This window comes from Saimiri boliviensis, chromosome 10, assembly GCF_048565385.1.
Source record: "Saimiri boliviensis isolate mSaiBol1 chromosome 10, mSaiBol1.pri, whole genome shotgun sequence".
Lineage (NCBI taxonomy): Eukaryota > Metazoa > Chordata > Mammalia > Primates > Cebidae > Saimiri > Saimiri boliviensis.
The window spans coordinates 112,316,751-112,342,023 of NC_133458.1; the positions used below are offsets into that span (position 1 = coordinate 112,316,751).

Sequence of the window (25,273 nt, forward strand, 5' to 3'; positions counted from 1 at the left end):
CATCCCTCACACCTGGGACTCCTGTTCTTTACTTTTGCTCCTTTCAAACACCAGGCTGATTATTAAACCAGTCCCTTGCTAATGGACATTTAGGTTGTTTCCAGTCTTTCCTGTTGTAAACAATAAAGTAATTAATGCCCTTTAATAAACTTCAATTTGCATATATGCATTTTAATATAGAACAAATTCTGTGAAGTGCAGTTGCTAGATTGAAAGGTATATGTATTTCTAATTTCTTTTTCTTTTTTTTTGATACAGGGTCTTGCTCTGTCACCCATCATGGCTCGCTGCAGTCTTGTCCTCCCTGGGCTTAAGCAGTCCTTCCATCTCAGCCTCCGGAGCGGCTGGGACTGCAGGCGTGCGCTACCATGCCCAGCTGACTTTTTGTATTTTGTAGAGATGGGGTTTTCCTGTGTTCCTCAAGGTCTTTAAACTCCTGGGCACAAGCAGTCCACCTACTTTGGTCTCCCAAAGTGTTAGGATTATAGGTGCAAGCCACCGTGCCTGGCCTGTATTTCTGATTTCTATATGGATTTCTATATGGTTACTAAATTACCATCCGTAGGGGTTATACTAACTTACATACCCATCAACAATGTACAAGAGTCCTTGGTTTTTCACAAATTTTCTGACAATAGTATGTTATCAAACTTTGGGTTTCGTAAGTTGAATAGATGAAAAATAGTATCTATGTATAGTATGAATTTGTATTTCTCTTAGAGTGAGTGAGGTGGAGCATCTTTCTACATGTGCCTTTTCTTTGAACTAGTTATATCTTTTGCCCATTTTCTATTAGGTTGCTGCACTTTTTCTTATGGATTTCTAGGAGCTCTGTATATATTAGGGAGATCAGTCCTTGGTAAGTGATATGTATTGCAGATCTGTTGTCCCATTTTGTTATTAACCCTTTGAGTTGGTTTATATTGATTCTCCCGTCTCAGCCTCCCTGGTAGCTGGGACCACAGGCACAGACTGCCATGCTCAATTAATTAAAAAAATTTTTTGTAGAGCTGGACTCTCCCTGTGTTGCTCAGGCTTGTCTTGAACTCCTAGGCTTAAGTGATCCCCCTGCCTCAGTCTCCCAAAGTGCTGGGATTACAGACATGAGTTACCATACCCAGCCTCACCTTACTAATTTTTATATAGTCAAGTTCATTGGTTCTTTGTTTTTTCATAGCCTCTGAAATTTCAATCAGGATTAGAAAGGAGTAGATTGCATTTGGTAGAGGTTTTTTGATGGTCAGTTATTTGAACTTTTCCTGCCTTATAATCTACTTTGATTTTTTTACCCAATTAGTTTTGTCTAAATTCTGTCAATCATTTCTAATTTAACTGTTCTAGAAATGAAGTGATTTGTTTTCTTCACAGAAGACTTCTACATGGCAATTTGGGCCCCATCTCATTTGTTCATAACAAACAGCCTAACATAGTATGAATCACTTTTTATCACTTACAGTTCATCTTCCTATTGTATTTGATTAGATAAAGGCATTCTAAAATGCACATGTTTAAAAAATACAGATAGAACTTGAACAAATTAGAGAGATACAACTGAAGCTGAAAATGGACACTTGATTTTTAAAAATTGTAATAAAATTATCTAGATTGTATACACCATCTGTTGCAAGTTGATGTGTGTGAATAAGGATTTTGTGCCATGTTGGTTATGAGAACTCTGGATTTTAAACCAGTTTTTGCATTGACTATAACTTTAATTATGCTCGGTACACGTGGATGTGTTTTTTTGTATATATCCACACACAGTGCACTTGCATGTGTATCTTCATCTTATTTATTGTTTGGTAAGGGACACCTTGCTCAGCTTCCTGGATATCTTCCTAGTCTTAGGAGGTCCTCAGTGGTAGGTTTCTCATCAGAATCTAAGGGTGGTGATCTCTGTCCTATAACATGGCATCTGTCTGAACATGAGTGTGCCACCAGATTGTTGCTAAGGTGGTCTCAATCTCTATTCTTCCTTCAGACTGCCTTGCTTGTCCTTTGCTGGCATCTGAGGACTTGTCCTGTGGAATGAGGCTAGAGAGAAAGAGGCGTCTCTGTATTTCCCCACTGTGCATCTACCTCTACTCCCAGTCTTTCCCTCTATCAACCATACGTGCACGTGTGCTTCCAGTTCTCTGGACATATGTTTTCTGTCTCCACCACTAGGATGTATATCTATGGGTGGAATTGCTGCGTCATGTGGTATCTCTATAAATAAACTTTTTTGAGGAACTGCCAAACAGTTTTCCAAAGTGGTTGCACCATTTTATATTTTACAGATCCACCAGAAATGTATGAGGGTTCATATTTCTCCGTATCCTCATCAACCCTTGTTATTGTCTGTTTCGGTTTTGTTTTTTACTTGTAGCTATCCTATTGGGTATGAAGTAGGATCTTGTTGTTTTGATGTGCATTTCCCTCATGACTAATAATGTTGAGCATCTTTTTATGCCCTTATTTTCCACTTCTGTATCTTTTTTGGAGAAATCCCTATTCAAGTCCATATGCTTGTTTTAATTGGGTTGTCTTTTTATTGTTGAGTTGTAAGACTTCTTTAAATATTCTAGATACTATACCCTTGTCAGATACATTATTTGCAGTTATTTTCTCCCATTCTGTGGGGTGTCTTCACTTTCTTGATAGTACTCTTTGAAGCACAAAAGTTTTCAATTTCGATGAAGTCTATTTTTTTTTTTTTTTTTTTTTTTTTTTGCTTTAGTTGCTTGTGGTGTTGTATCTAAAACACTGTGCCTAACCCAGGATCACAAATCTTAGCTCTTGCATTTAGGTATTTGATCCATTTTGAGTTTAAAAATGTTATTACATACTATGAAATAGATGTCCAACTTCATTTTGAATTAGTACACCAGTTTCATTCTTTTCCATATGGATACTCAGTTCTCATGGTACAATTACTTGAAAATAGTATTCTTTTTTTCCGTTGAATTGTCTTGGTACTCTTGTCTAAAATCAATTGATAATGTATGAATTTGTTACTAGATTCTTAATTCTGTTCCTTTGATTGTATAGATGCCTGTCCTTACGCCAGTACTACACTATTTTGATTACTGTGGCTTTATAGTAAGTTCTGAAGATTTCATTCCTTGTTTTTGTTCTTTTCCTTCATTACTTACTTGGCTTTTTTGACAGTTTGATTATGATATCTAAGTGAGGCTGACTCCCTTTTAGTTTATTTTACTTGGAATTCATTGAGCTTTTTGGGTATAGATTAATTTTTTCCATGACAAATTTGGAAAGTTTTTAGCCATTCTTTCAAATATTCTTTCTTCTTTTCTCTTCTGTATGTTGGTATGCTTAATGATGCCCCTCAGGTTTCTATGGCTCTATTTATTTTTCTTCACTCCACCCCCCGCCGCCACCGTTTTTCAGTTTGGGTAATCTCAACTGACCTGTCTTCAAGTTTTCTTGTTCTTTCTTCTAAATCCTAAAATTGGTTTTGAGCCCCTTTTGTGAATTTTTATTTTTCCCCCTTTTACTTTTGAACTCCAGAATTTGTATTTTTTTTTTTTTTTTAAGACTCTCTGTTGCCTAGGCTGGAGTGCAGTGGCGCAATCTAGCTCACTGCAGCCTCCGTCTCCTGTGTTCAAGCAGTTCCCTGCCTCAGCCTTCAGTAGCTGGGATTGAAGGTGCCTGCCGCCATGCCCAGCTAATTTTTGTATTTTTAGTAGAGATGGGGTTTCACCATCTTGGCCAGGCTGGTCTTGATCTCCTGTCCTCGTGATCTACCTGCCTTGGCCTTCCAAAGTGCTGATTACAGGTGTGAGCCACCGTGTGCGGCCTGTATTTGGTTCTTAAAAAAATAATAATTTCTATCTTGCTATCAGTATCAATAGTGATACTGATATTTACTGATATTCTCTACTTAGGAGACTTTATTCTCATACTTTCCTTTAGTAATTTTTGCATAGTTTTCTTAGCTCTTTGAGCATATTTAAAATAACAACTGATTTATAGACTGTGTTCTGCTAACTTCATGTGTGGGCTTCCTCAGGGATAGATTTTATTGATTGCTTTCTTTTTCCCATGTATGGACCATACTTTGTTCATTGTAAGTTTCATATTTTTTTTTTTTTTTTTGCTATTGTTGAAAAATGGATATTTTAAATAAGACAATGGGTTGACTCAGGAAATCAGATGCTCCTTTATTCCTATGGTTGTTATTGGTATGTAATATAGTTGTTCTTGTTTAATGACTTTTTCTGAACTAGTTCTGTAAAGTTTGTATTGTTTTTTGAGAGACCAGTGAAATCGCTACTTGGTGAACTTAGTGGCCAGCTAATTATTGGATGGAGATTTCCTTAAACCCCTGGGATTAGTAAATACCTGTTTTTGCCAAGGGGTTCCATGTAACTATTGGAGCTTACCTTCATTGCTTGCCCTAACAGTTGAAAACTGCCTTAGCCTTTATTTCCTGCTGACTGTCTAGTCAAAGTCAGCCAGAGGTGAGAGCTTAGAGCCTTCTTAGGTTTTTCCTGAGCATGCACTGAAGCTCTATACATCCATGTGCCCTTCTAGACTGCTGGGAAAATGTCAAAGCTTTTCAAACCCCCACGGACATTATATTTCTCAGCTTTGCCTTTGGTTTGCTTCAGTTGTTACCTGCCACCTCAAGAGGCTGCAGAGTTAAAACACTTGCCTGTATTTTCAACAAACACTCCTGGGTGTGTGGACTGGGGAGGCTTTTCTGAGTTTAGCCAGAAACAGTCAGTCAGTCTTGCAAATGAGGTCTTCCAGGGAACCATCAGACAGGTCAAATAATGACAGTTCTTTGAGAATGGAACTTTGAAAGAGCTCTGAGAGCACTGTTTTGCTTCTCCAGATGGCTGCTAGGCTGTACCAGGAATGCAGCCTGGTGAGGGCCTGGAGAGTGGGGATGGGTCTAAGGCAAGTTAAAATGTCACAGAGCTCACTGTTCTTACTGAGATATGGTTGTTTTCCTTGAATTAATGCTCCCTGGGTTCCTGCAAACCATTGGTTAGTTTACAGCAGGCATCCCCAAACTTTTTACACAGGGGGCCAGTTCACTGTCCCTCAGACTGTTGGAGGGCCGCCACATACTGTGCTCCTCTCACTGACCAGTGAAAGAGGTGCCCCTTCCTGAAGTGCGGTGGGGGGCCGGATAAATGGCCTCAGGGGGCTGCAGTTTGGGGACACCTGGTTTACAGAATTCACAAGAAGTTAATATTGACAATTTTTGTCAACTTTTTGGTTGCTTTTATGGAGGAGAGCTTTTTTGGAGGCCCATAGTAACTACCATTTCACTGACACCTTTTTGGATCAGGAATCTGTTAAGTTGTTTTTGTTTTCCTGGGGGTTCTTGGTGGCCTTCTTTTTTATCTTGTTGTCAAAAATAGTATACTTTCATCATAACTTCTTACCCAGATTCATTACTACTGTGTATTGTCTAGAAATCTTTTTCTTCCTGAACTCTGCTCTAGACTGGTTATTTCCTATTCTACTATATAGCTATACTCCTGGTATTTTCTTCCTGCACTTCTAGATTAAATGCACTGTTTTTTGGACTTGATTTGGATGTTCCTCTTTTTCAGTTTTCATCTTCATTTTGTTTTTCTCAAAGTGATATATAATAAATGTAGAATTCTTGTATATCTTAAAATGTATTTATTTTAATTTATTTCTCAGTTTGGCTGTATGTAGAGTTCTAGCTTAAAAATAATTTCCCCTTATTAAGAGTGAAAAGGTTGTCTTCTTATCACTCAGTGTTAATTGATTCTGGAAGTCTATTCCATCTCTTTGTGAGTGAGCTTTTTCTCCTTTTTGGTACTTTTAGGACCTTTTTAAAAACACTGTTATAAAATTTCACGAGTCTTTCATTCATTCTGCTTAGCTCTTGGTGGGACTTTTCAATCTGAAGGCATATTTTTTCTTCAGCTCTGAAAATTCTTTTTTTACTGTCACAATTTCTGAAATGCCAGATTGATTGCCTGAATTGATCTCAGTTTCTACCTTGATTTCTTTGACTTTATCTTCCAGCCTTTTTGTTGAAGTTTTAATTTTAGCTACTATATTTTAAATTTTTGTCTTCTTCTTTTTGGCCTAATTGTTCTATTTTCATATTTTATTCTGGTTATATGGATATAGTATCTTCTCAGATCTCTGTGAAGATATAACATGGAAATATTTTTGGATATCTTTTTTCCTAATTAGCTCTGTAATCTTTTTTTTTTTTTTTGAACTTATTTTCATCTGGCTGTTTTTTTCTCATAAGATGCAGTCTTTAGTTCTCTAGTATTTTTTTTAAATAAAAAAATATTTTTCTCCCATTCTCTTGAGTGTGAGACAGTACTGATGGGTTTGTCCACTATGTGTCTGAAGTCTGCTCTTCCCACCACCGTCTGAGAGCTGAGTGGATTGACCAGTCAGCTTTGCTTTGCAGGCCATGGGGTCTTGGCCATCCCAATGCTTGAGTGAGTAGGACTTCACTTGACACACAGGCATCCACACTAGGCTCCTCAGACTGCTGGTTAGTATCTTTGGAGCAATATCCTTCATTCTTCTGTAGCAAACAGGGATTCCTGTCCCTTTCAGTGGTGCTTCCAGAGCCATAGCAGTTCCCACATGTGCCCCTGGCCTTGCTCCTGCCATGCATACCTGCTTACTCCCAGCTGAAGCCCATGTAGCTGTGGCTTCTGGATGTCTCCTACCTTACAGCATTTGTTTCCTGTGCCTCTCCTCCTTTTGTCTTCTGTTCCTGGCCTCTCTCTTTCCCCATTTTCACTGGGAATTTTCTCTTCATGCCTGTTATGCCTGCAGGTCACAAGAGGTCAGAGAGATGGCTGTCTATTCCCAGTGTGACATCTTCCCCTGGGACCTCTGGAAGCATTTCTTGTCTGGTTTTCTCCCTTGATGATTTGGTTCATTCCCCTGGGTAGGCAATGTTAGAAGCCTGCCCAAATTTGGAAATTATTGTGTTATATAGAGCTGGGTGGGAGAATTATATTTGTTAAGTGAGCTTGTTCTTGTGAATGCAGGACTGAGGAGCCTTGGGCCTTCTGTGTCATGTTTCCATTGCATACAAGTTTATGTTTAGACATGATTTGGCCCAACATGTGTCTGGATCATTTCAAGAGCAAATGGATCTGATGTTCCATTTGCTCACGTTCCTTATGCTGTTAGAAGGTAGGGAGTGAAACTCAGTTGCCCATTGTTCAACAGGACTAGTCAAGTAAATACACTTTTCCATGGTATATTCCCCTACGAAAGGTCATGCAAGTGGAACTGCGTTCTCATGGGAAGCTGCTTCCTTGGAGTCTGCATATGAACCTGGCAGAGTTGCCTGTAGCCAGCAGAATATCCTCACTGTGTCCCTGTAGTGGGCAGCCTTCTTCCACCTTCTCCCCTCACAGCATGACTCAGGAACTATCTTTCATTTAGAAACTACCTGATGGGCTGGATATAGTGACACATATGTCATTCCAGCACTTTGGGAGGCTGAGGCAGTAGGATTGCTTGGGATCAGGAGTTCAAGACCAGCTTGGGCAACAGCGAGACCCTGTCTCTACAAAAAATAAAATTAGCCAGGCATGGTAGCACATGCTTGTAGTCCCAGCTACTCGGGAGGCTGAGGTGGAGGCATTGCTTCAGCCTAGGAGTTTGATGCTGCAATGAGCTGTGATCACACCACTGCACTTCAGCCTGGACAATGAAGTGAGGCCCTGTCTCTTAAAGAAAAAGAAGAAAAACTGTCTGACGGCAGTGACTCCTGCACATCATTTCTCCCATTTCCATTTTTTAAATTTATATTTAAACTACAGTTAGATCACAGTATTGTGTTTCATTGGCAAATAGTAAACTCCGGTTTGGAAAATCTGTCAGTTTGCGTTTTTCTCCCCCCTAGTTATTTTATAAGCATTTAATGAGCCACCTACCAGATGACATGGAGAGTAGCTTCCAAATGGTTTTTATTCTACACACCTATTAGAAAAAAAGTTTTAAGTACTTAATCCCAGTGTCTTCTTAATGCATACTTCATACAGATACAAAATGTAAGTGGAAGTTCAGTTTGCTTTCCTCTTCTAATTACTGACCTGTGAACCCCCGGGGTATGCATATTCTGCTTTGGAGACAGCTGGCTTCAATACATGATATGAAGTGAAAGGAACCCTGCTCTCAGCAGCTGCCAGTCCAGTTCTGGAGACAGACAGAGTGGTGGAGCAGGGAGAGGTGTTCCTAGGACAGTGGGGAGGGCCATGGGGCCAGTCTCTGCCTAGGATAGACTCAGAGGGAGAAGGGCGAGCTGAGGCTTTTAGAGGTTTTGTAAAGAACCAAGACAAAATGCAAAACCATGTGCAGGCGTTGGTGGTATAATAGTGAGCATAGCGGCTTTCCAAAACCAAAGGAATTGGTCTCATACTTTCGGATGAAGACCAGGCTGTAGTCACCAGGCAGTGCAGTGGCTCACGGAAGGAAGAGGCAATGCTTGTCTCTTGTACAGCAGTCCTGGGGTGAGCAGTTGAGGGTGTACAGCTGCTTCAGCTCTCTTGGTTGCTGTGGTACAGGGCTGGCTCCTGCATCTTCCAGGTAGCAGGATAGGCAAGGATACCTGCATCTTCCAGGTAACAGGATCAAGGGTAGGCAAGGGAGAAATACCACTTGTCTCCTCTGCTCACTTTTTGCTGTGGCAGTTGGTCTCTAACTGGAGAAGGGAGAAGAAGATTGGGTCACAGCGGCTTTCACCATAGCACTTTATGTTACCAGTTATGCTGAGAAACATTTTCTGGTGGATTTACTTAAATGAGCTGACATCTGCAGGTTGCTCTAAGTATAAATTAGGCTGGTATAGTTTTCTTCACTGAGGTGCATGGTGAGCCTGATGACAGTGCTGTAGTGTGCAGTTAGGTACCTCGGAAACCGTTACCCCTCCCACTGTTGAGCACACCAGTGGTCGCCCTGATAGGAGAGATGACTTTCTTTTGCTGTGTTCCTAGGTCTCAGTGGCTCTTAGCAGCAGCTCAATACGTGTGGCCATGCTGGAGGAAAATGGGGAGCGCGTCCTCATGGAAGGGAAGCTCACCCATAAGATCAACACTGAGAGTTCTCTCTGGAGTCTCGAGCCTGGGAAGTGCGTTTTGGTAAGTTTGGGCACCTTTGTGCAGTGCTCCCAGGTAGACTTCAAACCTGCAGTGATGCCCCTTTTGACCAACAAGCCTGTTTACACTTAAGCAGTGAGGTTGTTAATTTCAGCTGCTGGGGTAGATGGATTTTCCAGAGCCGGGGGCATGGTAAAAGAGATAAAGGTGAAAAGAAAAATATGAAGTCTGGACAAAAGTCTTCAGAATTTTATACAGATACATTCTTCATATGTGCAAAGTATGCAATAAAGTTACCTGTTTTGGTTTCTGTAAGACATGCTTGGCAGGCTTCTGCCTGGGCCACCGTGGCCAGTGCTGACTGGCAGGGACAAACTGTCTCTGGGGCCCACAGTGACTCTGTCCTGGCTTCCCCCATGCTTGGAGGGATGTGCGGGCCAGGTGCTGAAAGCAGGGTGTTCTGTCGGTGCTGTAGGAACCTGGACCAATCTTAACTCCAGTCTTGATATCAAGCCTGGATGATAGAGCTCACTCTGGGCTACATGGAGGTGGGGCCAACCTGGGCACAGACAACATGCTCCTTGGTGTTGCCATGGCCTCAACTGCTTGCTCTCCTAGTGAGCGTTTCATCCTAAACAGGGCCTCCTGTTCAGGCCCTACATGAGGCCCTATGTGGGGTGTGTAGGATTTCCAGCAGTGGGGCTAGGACTGGCCCATCCCAATTCTGACTTGCCTGGGCACCTAGGGCCTACCTCTGCTGATGGCCAGCAGCAGATGGCAGTGGTTCTTGTTTTGAATCTCACCTGACTGTACTCCCCTGCCCATGGCATTCAGCAGCCAAAGACCAGAGAAGTGCTATTCTCCTGCCTGCAAATACTGTGTTGATTGTCCCATCACACAGCAGTTCAGTTCCTCATCCCCTGACCCCTGACATATAAAGCCTGTGCATTAATTACACAGCCTAGAGCCTTTTCCCAAGCTATGGGCTCCTGTGAGTACTACCAATTCCTTTCCTTTATGTCATACTTCACGTTGTCAAACACCTGCTACTCAGTTCACAGATGCCCTTATGGCTTCTCCCTCACTTGAGCTTCACGTGGTTGTGGAGGTATGAGAGCATGAGTGATATACTGTAGTACTGGGGCCAGCTAGCTTGCCCTCTGAAGTGTAGCCCTGGTTGCCTGGACTGCACTAATGGGCCCGTGATCCTGAGGCTGCTGTCTCCATGGACTGAGAGGTCGGTGACAGCCCTGCCTTAAAACACTGGCCTTGGCTCTCCTGCCGTCCTTCCTTTGGGTGAACTCAGTGCAGAGCATGGAGCAGCAGGTCACGATGGTCCAGTTGCACTTTGTAGATGCTTTGTGCAGAAGCCTGTAGCCTTAGTCACTGGTCTCTGAGCCCATAGCCCACCGTATTTGAAATCTGTTGGGTTCATAATTAGGGTACCAATGATTCCTTTCACTTTACACTATTTGCATAAATATGTAATTATTACTACATAGCTCGACTCTTAAGGGCAGGCGTCCCCAAACTACGGCCCGCGGGCTGCATGCGGCCCCCTGAGGCCATTTATCTGGTCCCCCGCTGCACTTCAGGAAGGGGCACCTCTTTCATTAGTGGTCAGTGAGATGAGCACAGTATGTGGCGACCCTCCAATGGTCTGAGGGACAGTGAACTGGCCCCCTGTGTAAAAAGTTTGGGGACGCCTGCTTAAGGGTTTTGTTGACAGAAGTGACTGTTAACTTCTTCGTGGATATATCAAAGCCATGTTACTTTTTTGTGTGTTTTTTATACTTGTATATATAATACAAGTGGAATAGGGATGAGGTTAGTGGCCAAAGCATTAACTTCTTTTAATAATGGCCACCTTTCTTTTTTTTTTTATTGCATTTTATGTTTTGGGGTACATGTGAAGAACATGCAAGATTGTTGCATAGGAACACACATGGCAGTGTGATTTGCTGCTTTCCTCCTCTTCACCTATATCTGACATTTCTCCCCATGCTATCTCTCCCCACCTCCCCACCTGCTATCCCTCCCCCATTTCCCCCCAACAGACCCCAGTGTGTAGTGCTCCCCTCCCTGTGTCCATGTGTTCTCATTGTTCAATACCTGCCTATGAGTGAGAACATGTGGTGTTTGATTTTCTGCTCTTGTGTCAGTTTGCTGAGAATGTTGGTTTCCAGGTTCATCCATGTCCCTACAAAGGACACGAACTCATTGTCTTTGATGACTGCATAATACTCCATGATGTATATGTACCACATTTTCCCTGTCCAGTCTGTCATCGATGGGCATTTGGGTTGGTTCCAGGTCTTTGCTATTGTAAACAATGCTGCTATGAACATTCGTGTGCATGTGTCCTTATAGTAGAATGATTTATAATCCTTTGGATATATATCCAGTAATGGGATTGCTACCACATTTTCCCTGTCCAGTCTATCATCGATGGGCATTTGGGTTGGTTCCAGGTCTTTGCTATTGTAAACAGTGCTGCTATGAACATTCGTGTGCATGTGTCCTTATAGTAGAATGATTTATAATCCTTTGGATATATACCCAGTAATGGGATTGCTGGGTCAAATGGAATTTCTATTTCTAGGTCCTTAAGGAATCGAATAATGGCCACCTTTCGTTGCACACAGTCTTTGTGCCAGGCTCTTTGTGAGGTTCCTTACAATGCTGTTTAATTCTCTGTAAACTCATTTTACAAATTGGGACATTGAGGCTCTGAGAAGGTAGGTAGCTTGCAAAGGGGGTAGAGCTACACCTGAAACCCATGCCTGCCTTATCCCAGAGGGCTCTTCCCAGTGCTGTGAGAAACAGTGAGAAATGGGAGTCTGTAGAGAAGGCTTAGCCCTGTTGGGGCTGGGAAGCATTGCTCCCTTTCGACTGAAAGGCTCCATGGAGCAGAACATGAGTAGGGAGGAGTGTGGGTCCCCAGTGTGGGTTTCAGAGGCTTCTCTGTGTTAGGTAAATGTGAGTTGCAGCCACCAGGCAGGAGCTTGGGGGAGCTCTGCCTTAAGAGGATAGCTCAATGTTCAACTTTCATGCCAGGGCCCCCTGGGCCATAGCACAACCCCTGCAGGCCTGTCTCCACCTGTGTGTTCTGCTTGAGTCCAGGCTTCACTTGTGTCTTGGCTGCCTTTAGTTTTTGTAGTTAGCTTTCGTCAAATACCTGCTACTCAAAGAGCTTATGGAAATTCAGCAGAACCAGTACAGACTGAGGGGTACCTGTCACTGCCCAAGAACACAGCTCCTAAATATTCTCTGCTAAAAATCCCTCTACAATTGAAACACTGCATGAGTTATTTCTCGTGGTTCCTTAAAGTGCCTTTATTATCAGTAGATGGCATTGCATTCCTAATGCACCTTCACCTGTGAGAAATCAAGTACCTGAATAAAGAGGAGTTATGGAGAGCATTGCAGCTCTTCCTGTAGTGCTCCTGCGTGGGCCTCTGCCTGCCTGCACCTCTTTCTGGACCTCTTTAGGTAAATGTGAGTTTAGGTAAATGTGCACCTCTTTCTGGACCTCTTTAGGTAAATGTAGCCTCTAGTGAAATAAACACAGAGTGTATCATAGAAACTTTGCTGTTTACAGGAGCTAAGGGGTTTGTTGTCTTCTTGATTTAATTAATTATTTATGTGTGACCTTTTGGGGCCAAATTGTTTCCTCTGATTACATATCTGAAATAATATTGTGAATCAATGAGCCGATTGCCTTGATTCACAAAGATCCTGTTTGCCTCCTGCTTGCTGCATTGTGTCTCTTGTGTGGAGCTTGGCACTTTGCTTTAAGCATGTGGCAGCAGAAAGGGACTGCAGATGAATCAAGGAGCCTGGCTTTCGGTTGCAGCCCCTTGTCAAGCAGCTGCCTAGTTTTGGGTCATCTTTTTAGCCTTGCTGGATTTCATTTCTCACCCTTCAACAAGGTTGAGCACTGTAGTCTGGTTGATCTGCAATGTTTGTTGGTTTCTTATTAAGTACCCAACCCTGTTCAGGCACTGGAGATGGCTAAAGAAAGTAAGTTGAGGGCTTTGCTCTAAAGGGTTGGAGATGTCCTGTGAATGTGGTCTTATTTGGGAAAAGGGTTTTTGTAGATATGATTAAGTTAAAGATCTCTCAAGATGGAATCATCCTGGATTATCCAGGTGGGCCCTAAATCCAGTGACACCTGTTTTTATAAGAAATAGAAGAGGAGAAGATAGAGGTAGACACAGAGGAGAGAATGCCACGTGAAGATGAGGCAGAGACTGGAATGATATAGCCACTGAGCCCAGAAACACCTGGAACCACCAGAAGCTGGAAATGACAGGAAGGATTCTCCCCTAGAGTCTCTGCGGGAACATGGCCCTACTGACACCTTGATATCAGTTCTGGCCCTCGGGGCTGGGAGATACTAAATTTGTATTGCCTTAAGTCGCCTGGTCTGTTGTTCCCTGTTAGGGCAGCCCCAGGACACCAGTACAGGTCTCCCATTCCAGCACTTCTGTGAGGCTGCAGGAGATGAGAAGGATGCAAAGGGATGGCGTCCAGACCTGTGCTGCTGCCACTGCCCCCAGGCTCCATGGTTACAGATTCTGACCTTCTGACCTCCTGGCAGGCCAGTGCAGGCATGGCCTTTGCTTCCCAGCTGCCTTCCACATAACCTGCTCCTCACTGTGCTGTGGATCCCACATCAGCCAGCCGGGGCAGGCAGGGGTGGCTGCTAAAACCGTATGACAGTTCTTGCCTCCCTCCTCCCTCCCACACTTCAGAATGTTAAATGAGACTTCTTGACTCAGGCAAGCTCCTTTCTTGGTTACAAAGATGTAAAATCAGCCGTGGCAACGGCACCAGCTCTTTTTCCTGATAGCTCCTCAGTCCCCAAAGCTAGGCAGTTGGCATGCGCGCCGTCCTCCTTTCTTCCTGCAGTTGGGGGAGCTGACAGGCTGTCCGCCACGCTGCCGTGGGCGGCTGCGCTGCTGCGGGGGCTCCTGGACATGGCTGTGCTTGAGATGGTCGTTGTAGCTGTATGTGCGGTGAATGCCGTTCCACATAGACCTCTTCATGTATTAATGCAGTGCACACACAAGTCATTTAAAATCAGTGAAATTTCTCTGGAGTATTCTTTGAGGAATTAGACCTTGAAGCTGAGGCTTTAAAACTCATCATAATATATTTGTTTATGATATTTGAACCCTGTGAGTGTTTTTGTGCAAGCTGTATCCACCGCCTCCCCTCTAATTTAGATTATTTCTCAAAAGTGGAATTAGAGTGTAATTGCAGCCTATGAGTTGTTGCTGTGGTTCTCCCCGGTGGATGAATTATTTCTGGAATGTTGCCAATGACATGGGCACCTGTATTGCCACATCCCCACCAACAGTGGGCTTTTCATCTTCACTTATCTTTGCTGGTTTACCCAGGTACTTTCAGTGTCACTCCTTAGAACAATAGTGAGGACGAAACGAAGATGGGTGGTTTATTGTCTACCTGTTGTCACTGGTGAGCCACCTTCCTGAGTCCCCGCAACCTTTCCTGCCCCATTGATGCCATCCCATGGACTGCTTAACATACTTCTTCATAAATTCAGAGTGACAACTACAGATTAAATTACTTTAGCATTTTGGCAAGAGCCCAAAGCCTAGAAATTAGTATGTGAATGAAATGTGAGCCCTTAAACCTTCAGTGCAAATGATGTCTCTTGGGAGAACCCTCATTATTTTTCACCGGAAATCAGAATCCCCCGTCAATTCCAGTAGGGAAGAGCTGAGGCTTACGGATTCAACAGAAGGCGTTAGCCCAAGTAAACCTGTTCCAATGTGAGTGGAAGGAATGTACTGAGCGTAGCCGGCTAAAGGTGCCTCTTTGTGGACAGGGTGCTGGCCTTCCTCATTTCATGGGGTGGGAGCAGAGGAAGGGAACACAGCTCGGCACTGCTTTTTCAGCACCATCCCTCTAGAATACGTGGGCCTTCCAGGCACACTCAGACCACAGTGGGTCCTTTCTGGCCTATACAGTGTCTTAATTTTGTTTCTAATTTTCAAGCTTAAAAAAAATAGTTGACAGCATTGAAAACCAGGAGACTGCCCATAACAATGCTGACTTGTGGCGTGTCCTGAGAAGCCAGATCTGCTCCAGTGTGGCCCACATTCCCCCAGGAGCAGGTGCTGAGCAGGTGCCCTGGACCTCTGCCACGCCGTCGTCTCACCCCGTTATCTTCCCTCGTTCTGAGGTGCCTTCCCGGAAGGAACGTCCCACAGCGTTCCCATAAGTCTTATTGGCCCAGTCTCGATCACACGGGCAGCTGTGAGGAGTAAAGTCGTCCTCACTGGGCACATTGCTTCCCTGAATAGAAATGAGGTTCCGTTACTAAGGAAGGAAAGGGATATAAATGCTGGTGAGTCATCAGTGCAGATTCGGGGATGCTGAGGTAAGTTTATTCATGTTGAGGTGGAAGTTTCTGTGAGGACATTTTGGGAACACTGTTCAGCCTGCAGTCTGGGGTCCCTCAGAGAAATGGACTGATTATAGGTCTGGGACCCGGTATATAAAAGAGGAACCTGGAGCATCTCATTATGCTAGAAAATGAGAATGTATCGGGGAAATGATGAGGCACCACCAAAGTCAAACAACTGCCACCAACCTGGTCTGGGATTATTTGATATCAGTGTAATTAAGGATGGTGTAATGAGTTATAAGCCATTGAGAGGCCAGAGAGGCCAGGAATCCAGGGGTCAGCACTGACAGCAATAGATAACTTCATTGCAGGAGAGAAGGTGCTTGCTTCAATAAGACACCTAAGCCACCAGTCAGTGTGGAGGGACTGGGGCAAGAACAATCAGCATTTCCCAGCTTTCAGGGAGAGAGGGGACCAGGCAGACACTGTGTGGGGCAGGGTGGAGCAGGGGTGCAGGAACTCTGGAGAGGGGAATTTGCAGGTCAATAACTGCAGTGGAGAAGTCAGACCTTCCTTTGGCCAGGTAACCTGAGTGAACACCCCAACCACTGAGGGCTGTGGACGTCATGTGCCTGCAGGTGGAACATGTGTTGTATATCCAGCTGAGTGTGCACACGTGAGTTAACCAGGAGACATCAGGGAAGGAAAAACGCTGTGGGTATGTCACAGAGTAAAGAGGACTGGACTCCTAAGATGCAGTAGGGACTCTGGACTGGACCCTGTTCTGTAAATCATCATAAGTTATTTCCTTATCCTTAGGAAGTAACTCAGGACAAAGGGCTAAGACGGATGCAACCTATTCTTAAATGGTTCAGAGAAAATATTATGTTATTATATATTATACATACAGCACACATACAGAATGAGAGAGCTGTGTGCAGACACACAGCTGCTGAATACTTGTATGAATCTTTGTACTTGTCTTATTCTAGTAACTTTAAGTTTAAAATAGTTTCCAAATAAAATGTTTTTAAAAATGAGATGGTGGGCGGGCAAGGTGGCTCACGCCTGTAATGCCAGCACTTTTGGAGGCCGAGGCAGGTGGATCACGAGGTCAGGAGTTTGTGAACAGCCTGGTCAAGATGGTGAAACCCCATCTCTACTAGAAATACAAAAATTAACTGGGCATGCTGGTATGTGCCTGTAGTCCCAGCTACTTGGGAGGCTGAGGCAGGAGAATCGCTTGAACCTGGGACGTGGAGGTTGCGGTGAGCCGAGATCGTGCCACTGCAGTCCAGCCTGGGCAATAGAGCAAGACTCCATCTCAAAAAAAAAAAGAAAAAAGTGAGATGGCCAATAAGCACATGAGAAGCCCAATGTCAGGAGTCATTAGGGGAATGCAAGGCAAAATCATGATGAGATGCCCCTTGAGCTCTTCTCTTAGAAGAGCTGCTAGGAAGGCAGACAGCACCGAGTGCCAGATGAGACAAGGTGCTCTTCTGTGCTTCTGGTAAGGATGCAGCCGAGTGGTCAGTCTGGACAGTAGCTGACACCACATGACCCAATACACGCATTCCTGGCTACTTAGCAAGGAGAATTGAAAGCATGCAGATCTCTATGGCAGCTGTCTACCTGATTGCGAAACACTGGAAATGCCCACACATCCACAAACTGGTGTGTGGTCTGCCTGTGCCAGGATACACGGTGCGGCTGAGCATCAGAGTCCCCACACTCAGAGGAGTCAGTACATATAGGGCTGCACACTTTGTCATTCCACACATGTGACATTCTGAACATGGACACGCTGGATGGTAAAACGAGCATCGTGGGCTTAGAGGACTGCTGAGAAGGGGAACGGGGCTTCTGGGATGTGGGTTGATTGTAGCAGCAGCTCATGGAGATGTGACCTCGAAAGAGTGAGTTTTACTATGTGTATACTACACCTCCACAAACCTGACTTTAAAAAAATATTCACAGAAAAAAACAAAAACAAATGTAAAACCATCAGACTACTTTATCACAGGTGTTATTTTTAGATAGGGGCCTTTGAACTCCATCCTAGGAATGTTGTACCCATGTCCTCTTAGGACTGGATCTTGCATTGGGTGTCAGAAGACAACCCTGCGAGACTTGTATCCTCTGTACCATTCAGTGGTTTTGAAGATTAACTACCTGAAGTCATATCTGAGGCCTCCCAGAAGCGTTACTTTAAATGTGGACAGTGACAGCAGAAACAATTACAAATCAACCCAGTTTATAGAACACGAGAAAGTTCTGAGCATAAAGAAGCTTGTCAGCTAGATGACTTAAGGGGCACGGGCCACTAAAAAAATAAAATTGAGTTTGGGAAGGAGAAAGGAATGGGAATCTGCAGGTTGGGGTTATGAGCTCAGAGTGAGAGATGGAATTTTGTAAAGGAACAGTATGGAGAGGGACTCGAGGCAAGCCAAGAACAATGTTAGAATGCCCTTGTTTAGGATAATTACCATGTTAATAATATTGTTCATATTATTTGTACTAATATGCTCATCCTTAGAAAATAGATAGAAGATATTCTAAGGGTACTAAATAAATACTTTAAAAATTTGCAACTGAGACCTTGGTCTTCCAGAGCCTTTACAAGAAGCTTTATAGACAACACCTCAGGTCCCGTTTGCTGCCCCAGTATGGTGGGCAGCCCACGTGGTTACAGTGATGACCGATGGAAACTTGACCGGAGCAGGTCTGAAAGGCAGAGAAGGCAGGCCTGTGTGTTTGCGGTCAAGATAAAGGACTGGTGGTGCTAGCCATACTTGTGGGGATGGCTGTAATCAAAAAACAGAAGATAACAAGTACTGATGAAGGTATGAAGAAACTGGAACCCTGGTATACTACTGTTGGGAATGTAAAGTGGTGTAGCTGCCGTGGAAAATAGTATGATAGTTCCTCAAAAAGTTAACTATAGAATTCCCATATGACCCAGCACTTCTAGGTAAATACGCAAAAGAATTGAAACAGGGACTCAAAGAGATGTTTGTACATTAGTGTTCATAGCAGCATTATTCATAACAGCCAAACAGTGGGGGCACCTGAGTATGTCCATCAGTGGATGAATAAACAAAATGTGGTTTATCTGTACAGTAGAATATTACTCAGCCTTAAAAAGGAATAGAGTTCTGATTCATGCTACAACGTGGATCAGCATTGAGGAGGACATTATGCCAAGTGAAATAAGCCAGGCAAAAACAAATAACTGTATGATTCCATTTGTATGAAATGTCCAGAACAGGCAAGTCTGTAGAGGCAAAATCAGTAGTAGTTGCCAGGGGCATGGTGGGGTTGAGGGAACAATTGGAGGAAGGATTAGGTAAATGAGTGACTGCTAATGGGCACAGGGCTTCTTTGTGAGGTAATGAAAGTGTTTTGGAACTAGATAGAGGTGATGGTTGTATACCATTGTGGATACACTAAATGTCATTGAGTTCGCTTTTGAATGGTAAGTTTTGTGTTAAGTGGATTTTGCCTCAATTAAAGTGGGCTCACATCTCCTCCTAAAATACCTCACTGATGCACATGCGTGACGTCTGTGAGTCTGTGAGTGAGGATGGCTCCCTTGGAGAGCTGCACTGCCCAGCACAGTAGCCGCTAGCCACACACAGCAGCTGAGTAAGCACTTGGTACACCTGTCTCACGTGACTGAAGAAATGAATTATTTTTATTAACTTAAATTTAAAACCTACTTGATTTAGTTACTGGAAAACCTTGAATATTTTTGGAACAACTTGGGCATGTGAATGTACTCTTTCAATTGTAAATATTATAAAATCTAAATACAGATCAGATATTTCTTATGAAAAAGTACAGTGCTCTTCTCAATTTCTGTTGGGTTCAAGTGTGCTTCTATGTCCAGAGTACACATGTGGACACAGAAGGTTTAGGGATATTCCCTTTTTCCTGCGGGGTAGGTGGCTCATTGTCTTCAGGTCTATCACCCACTTTGCCCAGGAGCCCTCCACTCTGGGTGTGTGTTTGGACCTGGCCGGTGAAACCCTGTGTTGGCTCCGTAGAGTGCAGAAAGGCCTGAGAGCATCAGCACTGTCCCCTGGATAGTGTGTAGGCTGACCCACTGCCCATGTGGTGCCAGCAGTGGACCGGACCGTCACCCCCAGTGTAGCTTTGCTTTGCCTGTTCATGCTGGGCAATCTAGAAAGCGCCCTTACTTCCAAGAGTTTGTCCTTATTTTTAAATACAAAAGAATGGTATATATGGTAAATGGTAATGGTATGTATTTTACAGGACTTGTGAACACTTATAAAATAAGTTACATAGATCACAGTAATAACTACTGGTGAAGATAAAAAATCCTTAAAGGGTCTCTTCTTTCCAGAAATTTACAGTTCCTCTGAAGTCTTTCCTGGAATAGAGAAAACAATGTACCCTCTTCAAAGGTTTTTCATTGTATCAGCTTGGTAAAGATAGGGTAGAGTTCTTAGTATTGTGGTCTCTGAGGGTGAGTCAGGTCCTATCACACAAACTGTAAAGTCAGCGACAAACCAGCTGAGCAGAGTATCTGGAAATGGAAGATTCATCCCAAATTTAAATTGGGCACTGGCAGAGTAGCGTCATTTACTCGGTAGAGCTGGCGTGTAGGGAGGGGAACCACCCACTCCCCCTGTTCACCACTCCCCCTATCTGCACTGGGAATGTCAGACAAGATTTCTGGGATGCTGGCATCAGATTATGATTGCAAGTTTTTGTCTTGCTCTTCCCAGTTCTAGAACATCTTCACTGTGTGCCCTCCTGCACTTCATCAGTGTCCACCCTCTTCATTAGTAGAGCACATTCTCGGGCTGGATCCCTAGGCTCTGCAAGGTCTGGTGCTGAGTACCATCTGTGGTGTGGGTAGGTTTTGCCAGCAGGGGCTTGGAACTAGGGAGGTGGAAACTACAGCATTAGGACACTGCTCTCTCAAGCCTGTGTATGAGTCTCCAGTGCTCCCTCTCAGGATACATGATGTCCTGTGGACTCACTGTGGCCTCCTGGGTATCACAGTTACCCTGAGTGTGGTTTGGTAGGTTTTGCCCACCTGGTCAGTAAGTGTCCTGGTGGCTGTACCTCCATGAATGAAAGCTGCTCTCAATTGCTGGCCCTTTGCTGCCTTTTCGCCCTTTCTGTGAGCACCTTAGTAGTTTAATCCCATCAGAGAACAGGCAGTTCTAGGACAAAGTGGACAAACCCACTCTGTTGCTTCTTGGCCACTCTGATAAGAATTTCAAGCCCAGCCACTGACCACAGCAGATGCAGCCAGTTTTCTTGTTTTCTGTGTCCCCATGACCACTGATAACGGGGCCTGGTATGGCCGGGTCCCTCCCCTGTGTCCTGGTGGCAGGCTAAGCTGCCAGGGTCACTTAGGTACATACAGGGACCCCTCATGTTTTCTGTCACACTGCAGTTCCAGTTGTTTTTGAGGTTTTGTGGTAATGACATGAGTCTCACAGACCCCTAACACTGAGGGCTGCATCATGAGTGCTGGGTGCTGCTTCCTCTGACCAAGATGTGTCTGTGCCATCCTCAGAGGTACCTGAGCAGGCTGGGACGACTTTTGGGGTTGGTTCTTGATGGTGGTTCCTCCTTCCTGAGCCATCAGAGATTTAGGGAATGGGGCTGGAGGACCCACGCATGCAGCAAGCTTGGCCCCAGGGAGGAAGAAGTAGGGACAGGGCATGGTGCCCTGTCATCCATTAAGCTGAGCCCTAAGTCTTGCAGGTCCCTAGCAGAATGCTGGGTGTTGTTCTTGGAAGCAAGAGAGATCACTGGAGAGGTAGTTGGTTGGTAAGAGCTAGGCAGGGCCTTCCATGGCAAGCATGGGGGCGGGTTAAATGGCCCAGGACAGTTCCTGGCATGGGGCGGGGGTGGTGTCAGGGGTCTTAGAAAACAGCCTTTCTTGGTGGGAGTGGACAAGGTAAGCACGTGGGACAGGCACTGTCCTGAGTATGTAGGACCTGGTGAAGAAGGACAAAGGAATCTTCCAGAATGTCATTTCCCTCAAGTATTTCCCTCCTAGCTCTTTCCTGGGATGTGTTAGCATAGGCGGCAAATGCATTCCCAGGAGCAGAGGGTCCTGCCTTGGGTTCTGGCACCCCCTCTTGTCTGTCACCTCCCTTTGTGTAGTTGGTCCTGAGGTCATCCTGGATGCCCATCCCTCAGTGGGCTCTGCTCTGTCCCCCATCCTGGACACCCATCCCTCAGCGGACTCTGCTGTGTCTTCTGACCCTGACTCAAGTTTCTGTCCTGCTTGTCCCCAGGTAAACCTGAGCAAGGTGGGTGAGTATTGGTGGAATGCTATCCTGGAGGGAGAGGAGCCCATCGACATTGACAAGATCAACAAGGAGCGCTCCATGGCCACTGTGGATGAGGAGGAACAGGCGGTGCTGGACAGGCTTACGTTTGACTACCACCAGAAGCTGCAGGGCAAGCCACAGAGCCATGAGCTGGTACGAGCACAGCAGTCCTGGAGAGCCCACCCTTTAGGCCCTCGTCCTAGTGACAAGACCGATAGTGGCAGAGGGGTTGGTGATGATGGTGGGGAAGAAGGATGTGTGGATGGGCTGCCTGCCACGTCCTAGCCTAGCAAGGAACCTGTCTCACCTTCTCTTGTCCCTGCTCACTACCTGATCACAGGTACACTCTGGTCTTTCTGCTGTGTTCTCATACCCAGGCCGAGAGCCCAGATAACAGAACCTCTAAGGGTGTCATGAGATGTGCCCTACCTGCACCAGAGCCTGGTAACATCAGGTGTATTCATGGCTCTTGTTTGTGCCTCATCTGCACATGTCTTCCCATGAAGAGTCCCTTGGTGGGACCTTTGGTAGAGGAGGAGAGGGAGCCAGGCTGTGGAGCCAGTTTCTGGATGTCAGAGGCCAGTGGGTTAGGGAGGAGAAAGAAAAAGGTTCCTGTTTGACCAGCGTAGTGCCCAGTGTAGAGTTTGCTTATGGCCAAAGAGAATGATTAATTAGATGTATACATTCTTTCTTCCTATTTTAATAATCCCAAGAGTAGCTATTTAGGGAAAAAAGGGTTGCTTTCCTTAGATTATTTTTAACTTTCTGTGTCCCATATACCCGGCATGGCCCGGTACATGGACCCAGTGCACCCTTGAGTCAGTGGAGAGGGGTCAGCTGCTGGGCACGGTCTCCTTATTTTTGTTCTGTAAACACAGACCACCTCTTTCCCCTGAAGACCACTGATTCATATTTTCTTCTCATTTGTCTCTTGGAGGAGACTTACCTTGTGGTGTACTGGATTATCTTAGTCTTGCCTTCCGGTACAACATGTGTTAATACATCGGAGGTGGTTCTGCAAGCCCTGCTGCTGTGTGTTGTCCATTCTTGCTTGTCTTCATAGGCAAGCCCATCCTGCTGTTGTGAGGTCAAGGAGCCTGTGGAGAGGAGTGTCGGCATGTTCTCCTCACCTGGCCCTGCCACACCAGGGGCATGCCTGGGCACTTAGTACACATAGATAAGGTGGGGTTGACTGGCTGCACAGTACCACTGAAAAGACAGTTTTTTGTTTTCACAATAGAGAGATTGAATTTCTGAGGTTGTGACTCAGTAGCCTAAGCAGCAGTGATGGGGTTTGACCTCTGATCTGATTTCAGACCTTTCTTTCCTCACAGCCCTGCTCACCCTGGCCCTTGTCTCTATGCAAGAGACCATTCCTCTAGGTTTGGCCCCCTTTTCCACCTGGGGCATGGCAGACTTAAAGGATATCTCTGCTTGGCCCATGTCCCTGCAGTTTGAAGTGGCCTCATGTAGTACTGCAGCATGTGCTCAGCTGAGCTCAGCTCAGCTGCTTAGACAGTCAGACCTGCCTGGTTATGGTTCATTCCAGTTATACTGTATTTGCCTGTGGCCGCCAGATGAAAGACCAGCCTTTGAACCTTTGCCTTACGGATGGGCTTCTCATGGTAGTGTTTGGGGATAGGTATATGAGGGGCCTGCCCACTCTGTGCCCATGTTCAGCATTGGGTCCACAGAAAGGCTGAAATGTATTCATGAGTTGACCTTCGGGAGAAAGAGTCTGTTTTAACTATAAAACATGAACCCAGATGCCCGTTGTCCCAGGCAAGTAAGAAGGCAGTCTTAATACATGCCCTTTAGAAGTGTCTTTTTGTGCCACAAGATGGAGGGACTAAGGTCAGGTGGGTTCCTAGCATCTTCCCCAGACACTAACACTGAGTCTTTGTTACAAAGAGATGATAAAAATTATTTATTGTAGTTTGAATGGTATCTGTGCATTTGTCAAAGCCTTCAAAGTTTTTTATAGCCTTTATTTTATTTTATTTTATTTTATTTTATTTATTTATTTATTTATTTATTTATTTATTTTTTGAGACGGAGTCTTGCTCTATTGCCCAGGCTGGAATGCAGTGGTGCAACCTCAGCTTACTGCAATCTCTGCCTCCTGGGTTCAAGCGATTTTCCTGCCTCAGCCTTCCAAGTAGCTAGGATTACAAGCATGTGCTGCCACGCCTGGCTAATTTTTTTGTTTTTTGGTTTTTTTTTTTTAAGTAGAGACGGGGTTTCACTGTGTTAGCCAGGATGGTCTTGATCTCCTCACCTCGTGATCTGTCCACCTTGGCCTTCCAAAGTGCTGGGATTACAGGTGTAAGCCACCGAACCCAGACAATCTTTATTTATTTTTTGAGACGGCCTCGCTTTGTCACCCAGGCTGGAATGTAGTGGTGTGATCTTGGCTCACTGAAACCTCCGCCTCCTGGGTTCAAGCAATTCTCCTGCCCACCGCCCCCCCCCCCACCCCCCCAGCAGCTGGGACTACAGTCACATGACACCTTGCCCTGCTAATTTTTGTATTTTTAGTAGAGATGGGATTTCACCATGTTGGCCAGGCTGGTCTCAAACTCCTGACCTCAGGTGATCCACCTGCTTTAGCCTCCCAAAGTGCTGGGATTACAGGCATGAGCTATTGTGCTCTGCCAGTTTTCTGTAGACTTCAGTGGTTGAGACATGAGAGAAGCTAGGATGCTCTGGCTGTTTTTCTCTCTTAAGCCCTCATTTTTCCTGTGATTATATCTTTTACAGAACGTACATTCAAAAACAAAATAGTAGTAATACCTGCTCATCATTGGAGTTGCCAGTAGTGCCAAGGACATGCATGGAGGTGTCAGGGGCTCCACTAGCCTTCCCGTCTTCTTCTCCACATCCTTGCCCCCTCCCCTGCCCTCCTTTCTTTTTGTTTCCCCTTTTCTTTCCCTTATATCTTTCCCTTTCCTTGACATTCCTCTTAGTCTCTTTCCCCCATCCTATGTGTTCTGTGCCAACATCTTGTAACATTGTGCAGTCTCACCCCCTATGGGGCATGTCAGTGAAGAAGACAGACACAGATCTGCCTTTGTGGTGCTAGGATTCCACCCATTTTAATCTTACCTTCTCCAAAGAGTATTTCAGTCTTGCTTTGCAGTCTCATTGATAATCCTCCCCAGGAAGCAGCTGCTTTTGTCTCTCCATTTCTGGAGGCCTAAGGCCTCCCCATTCTGGTGGCTTGTTGCCCAGCCCACTACCCAGGATGAGGAAAGGGGTGGTCAGTTCATTCCAGGCAAGGTGAGGCAGCTTCCAGGCAGTTCTCGACCTCAAACTCCTACCTGGATTCTCACTGTCAGCCCTCAAGGGGTGAAAGATGACAGCACTGCGCATTGTATATATGCACCATGCATAGGCATGCTTGCACACATGCAGCATCGCCGGATGCGATTGGCATCCCCTTCGTGCCCTGCCGCCCTGCTCTGAGGGCAATTCAGTGGGGTTATCCTGTTGGTATCCTCTTG

At 44.9% G+C, this 25,273-nt stretch overlaps 2 protein-coding genes across 2 annotated transcripts in view; one reads left to right on the forward strand and one right to left on the reverse strand.

The window, feature by feature from the left end:
• OGDH (oxoglutarate dehydrogenase) overlaps positions 1–25,273 on the reverse strand; it is a 471,568-nt gene that overhangs the window by 284,675 nt on the left and 161,620 nt on the right. The window lies entirely within an intron of this gene.
• Positions 1–25,273, forward strand: part of NUDCD3 (NudC domain containing 3) — a 107,794-nt gene that overhangs the window by 79,160 nt on the left and 3,361 nt on the right. The window contains exons 4-5 of the mRNA XM_003930781.4: positions 8,970–9,113; positions 21,735–21,923. Coding sequence (XP_003930830.3) covers positions 8,970–9,113; positions 21,735–21,923 — 333 coding nt within the window. The remainder of the gene's footprint in view (positions 1–8,969; positions 9,114–21,734; positions 21,924–25,273) is intronic.